Here is a 14,098-nt window from a genome sequence, read left to right as displayed (position 1 = left end):
AAAATACACTCATTCTTAATTTAAAAAAAATAAATTATTTGAATTGTTTGTGACCTTACATGCATAAAGTAGATTTTAACTAACTTTCTGTTTACAGTTTCCCGCAGGTAGAACTCAAAGTATATTAACTATGCATACTGTATTGTCTAGGCCTCTTAAACTGCATTAACACCTACTTGAGATGATTAACTTTCATGTCTAACTTTTCTTTCTGACAAATTTTTTAGTTAATTTAAAATTTTTGAAGAAACGTAATTGGGAATGTTCCTTTGTGTATGTAATTTGATTCTAAACTGATGTTTATTTTCACAGTTTGATGTAATGCTATACAACTGGTGAGCAAGGCTCAGATATGGCAGATGGTTGATTCTCTAGTAAAGAGTATTTGGTAAACTGTAGAAATATACATCAGGTACATTATAGTGAATCTTCCTTCTCCCCAGACTGGAAGATTCATCCAGCTTAATAATAATACTGCCATGTAAATAAAGTGAACTTTCTGAGTTTGTGGTTTTTCCATATCTTCCATCTGTATGCCATACTCATTTTGCAATTTTAACTATGCTTTGTGGGCTTTGGGGGTTGTTGTAATGCTCATTAAAGTATTTGCACCTTTTCAGTTTCATCCAAAGAAAACAGAAAGGAGTCTAAAATTCCTGTTTATTTCTAATGTTTTGTTTTAGTTTACTTAGGGAAGTTGGACACCTTCATATTAATGTGTTCACCAGGCTAGTAATCTGTTCACCAGTCACTAGCCAGTATGCCATTCCAGTCTGTTGAATAAAATGCTGAGAATAATAGATTGTCATACAGTAGAATGCAAATGAATCGTATTTTTAAGATGCAGACATGTAAGTTTCAGAGGAGACGTTTAGGAAAACAGTTTAGTCTGAAGACAAAGTTTTTGCTTTTTCTTTACCAGTCAGGAAAGAAAATAAACAGCAATCCCAACCCACTTGTTTTGCTGTCAGTTGGACACAAGGCACAGGAAAGTAAGGTAAGTTCCTGCTCTCTGTACCTGTCTGTGTCTACAGACATTTGGTGGCTCTTTGTGATTGGTATTGGCTATCAAGCCATTGAGCACATGCACTGCTCTAAAAGTTATCACCAGAACTGAAATTTTCAACAAGGAGCCAAGGATCGAAAGGGTACTTAATTCAAGCTGTCTGTGAGTAGAGACCAGATTTATAACTATTTGTAGACGTCCTTTCACAGTGGGTTCTGATCTGCAGCTGGGATTCTTGCCACAGTCGTTGTGTAAGTAACACTGTGAGCAAAACACGGGCTTCAAAACACTGATCGGGATTTGAAAATGCATAGACAGAAATGTTTAGGTTGGAGGGGACCAAGAAGATCATCTGATTCAACCTTCAGTTTAAAGTGTAGGACTGTAGATTAGCCCAAGTGCTGTGTAACTGTCATGAGTATTTCCCTAGAGGAAATTCCACCACTTCTACGGGCAACCTATTTCAATATTTTATTGTTTTCATGGTGAAGAATTTTTTCATGTACATGAAAAATATGAATTTTCCGTGAAGCAGCTGGCGGCTGTTGTCTCTTGTCCTGCTGCTATGTATCCTTGTCAATGCGTACCTCCACCTGGTCTATAACTACTTTTTAGATACTGGATTAGATCCCCCTTCCACTGCCTTGTCTCTAAGTTGAACAAACTGAATGCCTTCAACCCTTTTTTATATGTCAAGTTCTCCATCATCCTGGTGGTCCTCCAGTTGACTCTCTCCAACTTCTTTATGCTTCTTGAATGGGGGAAGTCAACGTACTGCAACTGGACACAGTATGCCAGGTCTGGCCTATCAAGTGCTGAGTGGACCGATGCTCATCTTTTGATCTCTTGATTATACTCTTACTGACTTAGTCTAGGACATAGTTTGCCTGCACTACTTGCAAGAGTGCACTGCTGACTTAGCTCCTTTGCCCTCTAAGGTAGACACCCATGGAGTACCTCTGAACAGATCCCAGAGCAAGTTGAATCTGGTTTTCTAAAGTCCAAGAATTTTATTCTGTTATTTTTCATCCTCATGCATCTTAGGATCGTATCACTATCACTGATAGTCACATACGCAAACCAGTCTTACTCATATGTAAGTAGTAGGTACGGAAGAGCTCCACTCCTAGTCAACACCCCAAATGACTGAGAACAACCCTAAGACAACAGTGTGTTGTATCCTAAAACAAACTCCTAATTGCTTAAGCAGCACTGTGCTGCTTTACTAGGAAATGGAGAGCTTCAACTGCTCTAAGATAAGAACTTGGTTTGGCAGACCCGAGAGAGCTTTGTCAGAAGAAGACCTCATCCATCTCTTTACCTCATCCATCTCTTTTTCCTAATTGGGTGGTGTGTAGCCTGTGATGAGGCCAATGTTGATGGTGATCCCTCTGATACTGATGCAAGGCATTCAGCACACTTGTCTTGTTCATAACTAACCTCCATGTATTCAAGCTGCTCTTTAAAATAAAATGACAAAGGAACAGTGAAGTGATACCTAGAAAGGTAGATAACACACAGTATGGGTGGTTTTCTTTTTTGCATTGAGTTAGTTCAGCCCTTACAGAGAAGTATGACAGGAGAGGGAATGTGCCAGTCTAAATACCTTACGTTTGTTCATAGACTGATAGGAAGTAACAGTTCTTCAGCAGGAGTTGTACTCTATGTAAAGCAACTCATCTGTGTGCATGCAAAACACATTTTATTACGTTTCTTATGTATAATTTGATATGTGATATTACATACACCTTGAGTGGATCCCACCTGATCTTTAGTTGTGTTAGGTTTTAAACAAATTTTGCAAAGACAAAATGAAAAATGTACTCAACTCTTGACAAGAGCTTTATTAGAAACATACATAGAACAAACATATTTTACAATTTGTCTGCTTCCTGTTCTTCCTGTTCTCTGACTTTAGATTCGATACAAGACCAATGAACCAGTATGGGAGGAAAACTTCACTTTCTTTGTACACAACCCCAAAAGACAAGATCTTGAAGTTGAGGTACATTGTCCCATTCTTTAGATACCTTTCTTTTTTAAGACATTTCAGTAGCAATATTTAGATGTTATAGGCTGTTATGACATATCTATTATATTGTGAACACCATTACAGTTATGCTTAAATTGGTTTTTAATACTAGGCTATGAAATGTTATTTGCATTTACTATTAAAAAATATAACCAGTCTTTCAGTAGAACATTATGCTTGATGATTGCCACATTTAAATAAATAAAATACAAGGAAGAGAAGTACATTTTGATGTCTGTTTGGAATCTTTGGTCTTCTCAATTGCTAGCAGTAATACGGTTATGTATGGTTGATTTTGTTACCTTTCTCATGCTGAGGAAGTCTTTGCTTTATCCAAATACTGTATCCCCCTTACACTACTGAAATGTTACTCATGTAGTTGTAAATGAGGGCTGTCCTAGTTACTATTCCCCTAACAGTTGTGGGAACTCATTTTTGCACAGACCATTTGGAAACCACAGATATTTTGATCAGGGATCAACTAGATATATATTCTAGATGTAGATGCAGTTGGTTAGTTTTATGTCTTGCTGTAGAAGATAGGGATGAAGAAAATAGGCGTGGAGTATATTTGCTATTTTCTTCTTTGGTGTAAAGTAGTTTTAGGATCAGGGAAACTTGGTTGAAGAACTATGTTCCGTGTGCTTTTGTGCTTTTCTTTTTAAATAAAACTGTCATTTCCTTTTCTTTCTGTGAATTTTTACAAAGTAGATGATACAACATTGTTTATCTTATGTGTTCCTTCAGGTGAGGGATGAACAGCACCAGTGTTCTCTGGGGAACCTCAAACTGCCTCTAAGTCAGTTGCTGGAGAGTGAAGATTTAACTATGCATCAGCGGTTCCACCTGAGCAACTCTGGTCCAAACAGCACTATAAACATGAAGATTGCACTCAGGGTACTCTTAAAACTTTTCACATTGTAAACATATGAAAGCATATTTAAGACTATCATGACTTCTGGTCTTTTATCTTTATGAAGAAGATGGTATGTTTCCTTGAGTGTGTGTCACAATTCCTGGTGTCCTTAGGCCAGCAGCACTACCAAGTACACACAAAGATATTCTCTATTTTAAATACATTCTATTTCAAAACCAGAAATTCTTGGAACAAAACGGTAATCTGCTTTAATTAAGACTGAGGTTCCCCTTGTTTTTAGGCTTGGAAACTGTATGGAATCTGAATTCCTGCTAGTCTCTTATGACTTGATCTTACAGATCTTACAGTCACTGTAAGATCACTGAAATTAACTTTATCTTACAGAAATGGAACTGAGGTCATCATGGTCAAAAAAAAAAAATAAAGTTTATGCAGAAAAGAAGTACCTTCACAGTACTAGAAAAGTTCAGACCAACTTTCAAGTACATTGGAGACTTCATGAAAAAGCTTGCATGCTTGAAAGTTGGTTTTTGTTTTCCTCCAGGTAAATTATTTGGCATAATAAGTAAGGGCACCTCTTTGGAAGTACTGGAACACTTCTGTCACCTTCTGTTACTTGTTCTTTTCTAAAGCACTTTATGTAATGTATTTGTAACATGAAACTATTTCCTATTGTAAATGAATGTAACCAAAATTTTTGGTCCTGGTTTACTGTCTTAATTTAACAACTTGTCACTAAGTACTTCTTGTAGAAACAAATTTATTCCTCTTTTTTGTAGTATAGTAATATTGTATGTATTTTAACTGTATCTAGGTCCTTTCTCTTGAAAAGCAAGCAAGATCTCCAGATCATCAACACTCAGCCCAAGTAAAAAGGCCGTCTGTTTCCAAAGATGCAAGAAAATCATCTTTTAAGCCTCAGGTTCCTGTCTCGCCACCACTTGATTCAAACAAACCTGTTCCAGCCTCCCCAGTGACTGACAGTGATAAAAAGACAGAGGTAGCTGAAAAAAGTCAGCCTCCCAATGCCAGTCCTCAGTGGCCAACAGATCTCAGCCGAAGTTCTTCGAGTCTTCATGCCTCTAACTTCAATTATTCTCCCAGCCACCTCTCAGTCAAGGAACCAACTCCTAGCATAGCCTCAGACATATCTCTGCCCATTGCTACACAGGAGCTACGGCAAAGACTGCGACAACTTGAAAAGTATGATGTTAATTACTTGTTTTGCAATACATCTAAGTTGCTTTATAAGAAAATGTTATGCAGCCAAAGAAATCGCTCAGTTTGCATTTCAGTAATATTTTTTCCTGTTGCAGATTGAGCCTGGAATTAGAAAATCAGCCTTTGAACTTTCTGCTTCCTCTTGGTACCTCAGTTAGACAGATTTTGCAATTAGAAGTTACTACACCATTGTTGTGATCTGCAAGATAAAGTCCACCTTGTTCTCATTACTGCACTGACTATGTAGTGCTGAAAAGAGTGGAATGGTGAGAAGGAAGAATATGTGTTGGTGGAATATTAGTCACACTCACGCCAGTAGTTGCACCACTGAATCATATTAGCATTAAGCCAATTTAAGCTGAATATAGGTGGTCTTCTTCGTAAATTACACAGAGGGATAGTTGACTGTAAAGAATGCTAAGTGGCTGGTCAGTTATTATTCAATTACTGAGGACTGCTGCAACCATGATTTCTTAAATTCTCTATTTTTTTTTCTCTTACCTCAAAGGGCAGCTATACTTACCAGTAAAGGTAGCAGAGCAGCTATTCTACTCTGAATAGGAGAATGGAAGCCATTAGATCCCTATTCAAGTTGGAAGCTTCTCTGTGAATCTAAGTAGATTCATAGAGAAAGACATATGTATATATTTAATTTTTATATTAGTTTGTGAGCAAGGGATTGAACCAATTCCTCATTTTCTGTGTCAGAGTTCATAGAATCAGTAGAGTAATATAGTTTGGAAGAAACCTCTGGAGGAAAGTCAGCCCTCTGCTCAAAGCAAATCTTGCTTCAGTTAGATCAGTTTTCTTGGGCCTTGTCCAGACAAGTTTTTTGCATACGTCCAAGCATGGAGTTTCTACAAACTTTCTCAGCAGTTTCGATGCTTAACCATGCCACTGCAAAAACATTTTTCCTTATTTCCAGTTGGAATTTTTCTAGCCGTAACTTGACCTCTCACTGTGCATGTGTAAGAGGAGTATGACTCAGTCTTTTCTATGATGTTTAAGTAATGAAAGACCATGTTTGCATATGCTGTTGACCATCTCTTCAATCTGTACAAACCCAACTGCTTCTGTGCTCCAGTTCCCCATTTATCTTTAGGGTCCTTTGTTGGTTTGTCTTCAGTTTGTCAGTCTCTCTTTTATCCCGAAAGTGGGGTTAGACTTTATTAATTATGATAAATGTTGAAATACTACTCATTATTTAATCCACAAATTTCATACTTCATTATTTGGTAAGAGTGGTAAAGCTATGGCTAAGGAGGTTCTTTATTGCAAGCCACATGTATCTAGGTACTCTGACCTTTATTTTTCTTATTTTTTTATTAAGAGAATACTGAACTGAAATATTTCATTCTAGCCTGGTTGTCAATGGCCTAGACTATGGGAAACTGATAAAGATATACTCACATGCTAACTTTTGTTTCCTCTCTTCTTTCACATTGGTGCAGTGACAGTTGAAATAGATAATACAATATTTCTGGAAATACTGTTCTGAAATACTTCATGTATTTCAGTTGGATCTTACTGAAAACACGCTTTTTAAAAACATACAATATTCTGCTCTTTCACCACAGTGGAACAACCCTGGGGCAATCTCCATTAGGACAGATACAGCTAACAATTCGTCATAGTTCACAAAGAAACAAACTGATTGTGGTAGTGCATTCCTGCAGGTGAGCATAAGACACCAAATTTTATTTTTAGTTCTGTGCGTATTTCTTGGTATATGACTTTGTCGTATCTTGACTTACCCTCTTAAGTTGTTCGATTGTGTGGACGGTCTTAATTACTTTTAAAATGACATGCTGACTGTAATTACTTGTAAATACGAAATCATACAGAGCTAGACTTACAACAGAATCAGTTAAAACTGAAGATTTTGCTGTGTTTTTTTTCTTTGCCTATATCAGATTTTAGATGGAAACGGTATGTAGATTTCTATCAGAAGTGTCTAAAATCTTTATCTAAGAGCCTGACTTTTTCGTGGAATGACAAAAACGCATGATTTTTGGAAAGCCACATGTAAGCATTGAATTGGATTTCAAGAAACCTTAAGTTTCCAGCTCTGCTGTCTACTTACCATTTATCTGATCTTGTACAAGTTACTGCTTAGCATTTTTTAGATTTTTTTACACTTTTCTATGTATTAGAATGTAGCCAATATGTAGCCATACTTTGTGCAGGATATCCCACAGCTTATCTATGTAAGGATTCTAAAATACAATTGTCATAAAGATGCAGATGGTTCTCAAACAGGTGTAACATTTCTAGAAATATTTTTCAACAAGTTTGGTACTTCGTGCATGGGAAACATCAAAGATATGTATGTGGTGATGAAATGAACTTTATTTAAATATAGAGTGCTAAATTAAGGGATAGTAGCGTGGACACGTACTTAGCAATGTCTCATTTATTTTCTAAAGTGTTTTTCCTTGTTTTTCACTGGTCACAGAAATCTAATAGCGTTTTCTGAAGAAGGATCCGATCCATATGTTCGAATGTATTTATTGCCTGATAAGAGAAGATCAGGAAGAAGAAAAACACACGTATCAAAGAAGACATTAAACCCGGTGTTTGATCAAATGTATGTTCTAAACTGTCTGTAGTGGTTCTATATTATGTAATTATAAAGCTGCCAAACCAAGATTTCTCAGCTTACCTGAACCACCAGACTCGGTCATACCTTTCTCTTCCTGTATAATAGCTCTTTCCATCCTCCTCTTCCCTGTTTTCACTATAACCCTTCTTACACTGTTACCAGCCATTCCTCTCTTCTGCCTTATCCCATGTTACACTGTGTTTGCGTAAGTAGCTAAGAAGTGGCATGCGCTCTTTGGGCAGCTGGTTGGAACATGAGTGTCTTTTAGTTGGCTAGTGTGGCTAACTTGGCTTTCCTGACAAGAGGCATGAAGATGTAGATTCTGACTGGCCAGTTTTCTGGCTTGCCTCCTCTGTAGGACTGGCTAGCCAGTGTCTGTACATGATCAGATTGCTCAATCAATCTATGTCATGGTACTTCTCAGCATCCAGGGAGTCAGGAAATTTCCATGTGGATTAAATCCTGGCCGACAGGTTGGAACTAATGCAAGCTTGTGCAGTATTTCATTGCATACAGATCCTTATCTTTGTACTCAGCTTTTTGATGATGGTTTCACTCAGATGCATACCTCTTCCTCCCTCACCCATCACTTCTCAATAACAAAGAGCATTCTCTGTAGATGGGAAATTAGTTTGGGGGAAAAAAACAGGTCAGTATATTCTGTCCAAGGAAATCTGTAAATTGTTAGTTATAGGCTCTGGTAGATACACCTGGTAGTGCAGCTCGCTCCTGTTTATCCCAGGATTTGTTCTTCTGTGCCTTTCAAAGTAAAAGGTATTGAAAAGCAGTAAAGCTGCTTAAGAACTGTAGTGACAAACAGATGTAGATTGTGGTGCAATCCTGCCCTTACTTTCTGTAAGTTTTGGATCTAGCAAACAACATGCATTCTTTCTTAAAAGTTGATAGTTTCCTTGGTGTGAAAATGAGCTCTGGTTCTAGAGGAATGAAGATCATGACTGATCAGTCTTTCCCTTCTGGAGAATAGTGGTGCTGAGCTGTCAAGATAGTAGGATTCCTCACTCTCCTCTGTAGTCAGTGATTGGCCTTTTCTTTGTTTTGTTTGTTTGTTGCTTTTAGCAATGGGACAGAAGTCTCAAATGTTTGATGTTGATTTGGTGTTAATATTGATCAAAGTATAGGAGAAAAATTTTAGACAAAAATTTGGGATTTTTTCTCTCATCATTTATCTCAAGGCTTTTTTGGGGGGATTTGTTCAGGGAGGGGCATAATTTGGTTTAGATTTGAATTGTTGTTTAGCTGTAGGAACTGAACGTGCACTTCAGGTACAAAATTCTCTCTAAAGCATCACTTTTTCTGTCAGATTTGATTTCAGTGTTTCCCTCCCTGAAGTACAGAGAAGAACACTAGATGTAGCAGTGAAGAACAGTGGTGGTTTCTTGTCCAAAGATAAAGGGCTGCTTGGCAAAGTAAGTTGAAAATAAGCAAATTCCTTTTGTACTGTATGTTGTTACATAAAGATTAAAATTCTCTTGTGATATGAGCTTGTTAGTGTTGACTGACATAACTGATTCAGGTAGGAAGCTTTTAAAAATTATAGATGGCTTAGATGTCAGGCTTCAGTAAAGGAAGGAATGAATTGCAAAGGATGAGAGGACATATATCAGACTGTGAGGTAGTAATCTCTTCTAGAGAATGGTAAGTTCTGAGACTGGCAGTAAAAAAAAATAAAAAAATAACCCTGCATGTTTGATTTATTAATTATACAGTCAGAGAAACTAAATAACAGCCAGTAGAAAACTACTGATATCTCAGGAGATGGTCTGGCAAAATTGCTGGTCTTGAACACAGGTGGCTCAGACATCTTATCTGCAGCAGCAGTGAGAGGCTAGCTTTTGCATTATATCAAACCTAAAAGACAAGAAAAATTACATAGAGAACACAACAAATTTATGCTTAGTAATTAAAATTCCAGAAAATCCATGAAAAAAGAACTACTGGAGGCATTCCTAATGCCAGAAACAGCTACTGTGTTTATACCTTCACTGTTCTACAGGCACTCATTAAATCACTCTGTTTCCTACACATACGAACAGTATGTGCTTACACCTGTGTAGATTGCCATATTCAAACTCTGTAAAGAGGATGAGAGAGATCAGAATTATGGTCAGTTTATGGTGAATGGTGTTCTTAATTTTCCTGTTGACAAGGATGTCTGTTAGCATAAATACTTCATCTGACTGCCGTATCCCTTGTTCAGAAGTTATGCCTGTGAGGTGCTCTGGGACCAGTTTAAGGGTACAGATTTTTAGGCTAAAACTACCAATTTGAAACTTTACTACAAGGCTACAGGTGGAAGATAGTTATGATGGCATCATTGTAAAATATGTTGTTTATTAATGGCATTACTTATCCTGTAGTTGACAAGATTGTCAAATTTAGTCTTTAAAAGACACAGAATGAAAGACAGAATGCATTAATCACTAATGTCAACTTTCCAGTTATTGATACCTCTGGCATCTGAAGAACTTGCTAAAGGCTGGACCCAGTGGTAAGTATATTTCCTTTATTAATAATAATATTGCATACTAATAACTGGTATGTTAATAGTGTTAATAATACATGCTAAATGTAAAAACGTTTTCCTTTGTTCTCTTTGTTTTCAGGTATGACTTAACAGAAGATGGTACAAGACCACATGGTGCAAGCTAGGCCCATGGATACCGGGAGTTCCTGACACATACCTTTGCCAACCTTTATGTATTTTTAAAGCATTGTTCTCACAGATGTACCAATATTATTTTTATAGCTTTACCAATTTAGTTGTTAGACACATCCCCAATAATTTTATAACACTTGGTCATTTTATGTAGCCATACAGTTTCTCATTGTTAAATTTTGTATTTTAATTTGCTCAAAAATTTTACATGTTACTGTCATGTGCAATCATACAGTAAAGTAACCTTTTGTGTTTAAGTTCATCTTTATGGTGGTTATACCTATTAGAAAGTGAAAAGATGTTTCCTGCCTTGTTTTATATCTCACCAAGCTATACTGTACCATGTAAATATATACTATTTTTTTATAATTCTTTCATGCTGGTTTGAATTAAGAACAAAATTAGATAAAGGATATAGATATTTTCTTCTAAATGCATGTTAATTTCTTCAAATGAATCTCTTTTGTCTTTGCAGCACAATGGTCTTAATGTTAATCATTTTGTGATATTCTTCAAAAACAAACTGCAGAAAAATGTTTTTACTTTATTGTGCTTCTGGCCCAGTGTGGCAACTTTAAAATGTACAAAACATTAACATTTTAGTATTTATATATAAATGTATTATTGGAAAATCATGCTATAGAATATTATAAACAGAAATGAGAATTCTATAAATATTGTATAAAGAGAGGTCCATGAATCATGATTTATAAATTTGAGTTTTCATTTAATGGAGTAAACATTACAAGCAGTACAGTTTGTTATACAGGTTCACTTGGGTTTTATTATTTATTCCTGTACTCTGCAGTACTAAACACGTGACCCTTTGAAGGCATGAGGACATGGATTTTACTGTATTATAAACAAATCTCTATTTAGAACTGTCCTGTCTGCCTTGTTTCACTGATAAGGTATACAAATCAGCTTGCAATGTAAGTTCATACAGTAGGCATACGTACAAAACATATGTTCTTTTTATTATAGAATACTGTGCTAAATAGTTTATTATTCTATACCTTCTGTAATACTACAATGGAACACCAATATGTAAGAAAGTGTGAAACTGAGTTGAAAGTGACTGTCTTTACAGTTGCCTCATTGCTACTTAGTGCGTTTGGTGCATGAAGAAAATGCACGTCAGTGGTCCACACAGCTTTCTTGAGAAATAATGGCGTTCTACTGAAGCATTGCCATAGTCTGCTGCAAGATCAGTAGTGATACTCAAACTGATAAAAGTAGACAGTTGCAAGTTGAAGGGAGAGTATCAGCCTCAGCAGCTGAGCTCACAGCTCTAGTTTTATGAACTATGGGGTGGTTTTGTATCCTGAACTGATTTTTCTTTTGCTGGTAAGTTTTCTCAGACTGTTATTAAAAAAAAAAAAAAAATGTGCATTATGAATCCAAGAGAACAGTTGAGCTCTTTCAGAGCCAACAGCCTCATTCTTGGATAAGTATGCAATTAGACAGAAGAAGTACATTATTTAGCTAAGATTCTAGAATGATCTCTCAGCCAAGAAAGAATTTTAAAGTATAACAATAAACTCCTGAAATTAGCTTTATTGTAAAATTACTGACGGAACCTTAATTCTAGATGTAGAATATGCCTACATTACTAGATGTACCAAAGTGCCTACCATAGATGTAGCTTTTTGTCTTTTTCAAGTTTAAGAATCGACTTATTTTAGTTTGTCAAAATTCAGTTTAACATGAACATTTCTCACACAGATGTGACACACACATACACCTCTATACAGTGATGGCCTTCTTATTGCCACATTTTGTATGAGACAATTTTTGCAAACAAACCTACATTGTAGATTTTGCTGCTGTTACTTTCTGAGGGACTGGGCAATAGAGGGAGGTTCTTTGTAAGAAACGTTTCTATTTGAAGGCTTCACTTTATATTGGATTGTATGAGTGTCTGTATGCATATACACTCATCTGCTCATACAAAATATATATTATGAAATATGGATTTTCTTTGCTAGATCTCTGTTAAAATGCTAGAAATGAAAAAACAATTATTGTTAATGCAATGGAAATTGAAAAAGCAAAAGGTGTTGTAAGAAAGAGGTGTGCATGCAGTAGTTCAGCACAATTGTCTTTTGCCTTGGTTCAGCCAGAGGTGGAAGAACTTTTGCACTACATCTTAGCCAGTGACTCAGCAGTGTTTGATCCCTAGCATACCGATAAGCAGTAAGACCGATACAGTGCTTCAAGTCTTAAGTGAGGTCTGGGGACAGATGTTGGAAGACTGCACTTGAACAAAAAGAGCGCATATTTTGTCTTCTGAAGTCTCCAGGGGAAAAGATGCTGTGTTTGGGTAAACACATGATGATAGCACAAAGTGAGGAACTGAATAAATTGTATAGGACAGGTTTTCAAATAGCTCAGGACCCCACATTAAGGATAGGTTCTTAAGAAAAGTGCAGTTCCTATTTAGGAATCTGAAGTGATTGTAATTCCAATGCAAATTCCATAATTCTGATTGGCAGGTATCAGTCATGGATGCCACACTATTTAGAAATGTTCTGAGTGAATCTGGATTAGAATAAGAATGCCTGTTGTTGGTAGTGGAAGCAAACCTCTGTATTGTAGTTACCAGGTTCTGAGTGTTCCGTTTGTATGGAAGTAGCGAGGACAAACACCACTTTTCCTCTGGGCAAGAATTGCACTTCATTATCAAGTCAATGTATTCAGTATCAACTGATAGCTTTTAATGTAGTTCTTGTTTATCCTGTGCCTTAAAATATGAACATATGAAGATGTTTAAGAAATGGCTAAAATGAGCTTTGTTGCTTGTATGTATCAACCACAGTCTCTAGTATTGAAACTGTTTTTAGGATTACTCTGCTTCACTGACATGAAAACCAGCTCTCTTTTACCGCAGTGATCCAACCCAAACTCAAATCAGCATGCATACCACTCAAGTTTGGGTTAAAAGAATTTTAGTTTTGTCTTGAATCCTTTATCAGAGCTGCAGCTAATGGTGAGAGTTGAAATGAGAACAAAGGGTAATCAATTTTGTACAGATTGCCTTTTTTGCTCATGTAATTCTACATTATGATGCATGTATTCAATAAATGGTTCATATGGAAGTCAGTGTGTTGCTTCCCTCTACACACACACACTTTTCGTCTCTTTTACATTTCCTGTCCTAATTTGTAATCTAAGACATTTTTATGCTGTTAAAAAAAGACAGATGTTCCAAATATTGCAACCTAGGTGGCCTTGCTATGAGGTGTCCAGGCAGATTTGGGGGTTTTATGTGAGAGAAAGTGGAGTGAGAAGTACAGGATGAATCCCTGAACTGGGGAATTCCATGCTTGTTGGTTTGGAACAGGTTCACACATAAATTGAACAAAGAGTGTATTAAATCTTTTTTTTTTTTTTCTCTCGTAAAATAATCAATTGAACAAATAATCATTATTCTAGTACTTGGTAATTGTCTTGAAATATGTTTTCAAATTCACCTGGAACCTAAATAATTATAATACCTCTTCCCTTAAACAGCTGAAACGTGTCTGAATTCCTAATAATCAGTTTTCATCATCCATAGATAAAAGCTGCAGATGTTCATAACCTGGGCACTATTGTATTTTGAAGGGACCCCACAAGATACACATTATTGGTGCTAACTACAGAATTACAAGGTTTGTGTTGTAGAGGGTTTTTTGGGGGGA

At 36.4% G+C, this 14,098-nt stretch overlaps 1 protein-coding gene across 3 annotated transcripts in view; it reads left to right on the top strand.

Annotated features, from left to right (window-relative positions):
• ESYT2 (extended synaptotagmin 2) overlaps nt 1–13,513 on the top strand; it is an 84,605-nt gene extending 71,092 nt beyond the window's left edge. For all 3 annotated transcript variants that reach the window (XM_048050535.2, XM_066991453.1, XM_048050536.2), the window contains 9 exons: nt 923–997; nt 2,925–3,011; nt 3,786–3,935; nt 4,730–5,118; nt 6,714–6,812; nt 7,592–7,723; nt 9,060–9,165; nt 10,198–10,247; nt 10,363–13,513. In XM_048050535.2, coding sequence (XP_047906492.1) covers nt 923–997; nt 2,925–3,011; nt 3,786–3,935; nt 4,730–5,118; nt 6,714–6,812; nt 7,592–7,723; nt 9,060–9,165; nt 10,198–10,247; nt 10,363–10,408 — 1,134 coding nt within the window. In that variant the 3' untranslated portion in view covers nt 10,409–13,513. The remainder of the gene's footprint in view (nt 1–922; nt 998–2,924; nt 3,012–3,785; nt 3,936–4,729; nt 5,119–6,713; nt 6,813–7,591; nt 7,724–9,059; nt 9,166–10,197; nt 10,248–10,362) is intronic.
• The last annotated feature ends 585 nt before the right edge of the window (nt 13,514–14,098 follow it).

Source organism: Anser cygnoides, chromosome 2 (assembly GCF_040182565.1).
Source record: "Anser cygnoides isolate HZ-2024a breed goose chromosome 2, Taihu_goose_T2T_genome, whole genome shotgun sequence".
Lineage (NCBI taxonomy): Eukaryota > Metazoa > Chordata > Aves > Anseriformes > Anatidae > Anser > Anser cygnoides.
Note: the sequence above shows the minus strand (reverse complement) of the source record. Positions and strands in the feature narration are given on the sequence as shown.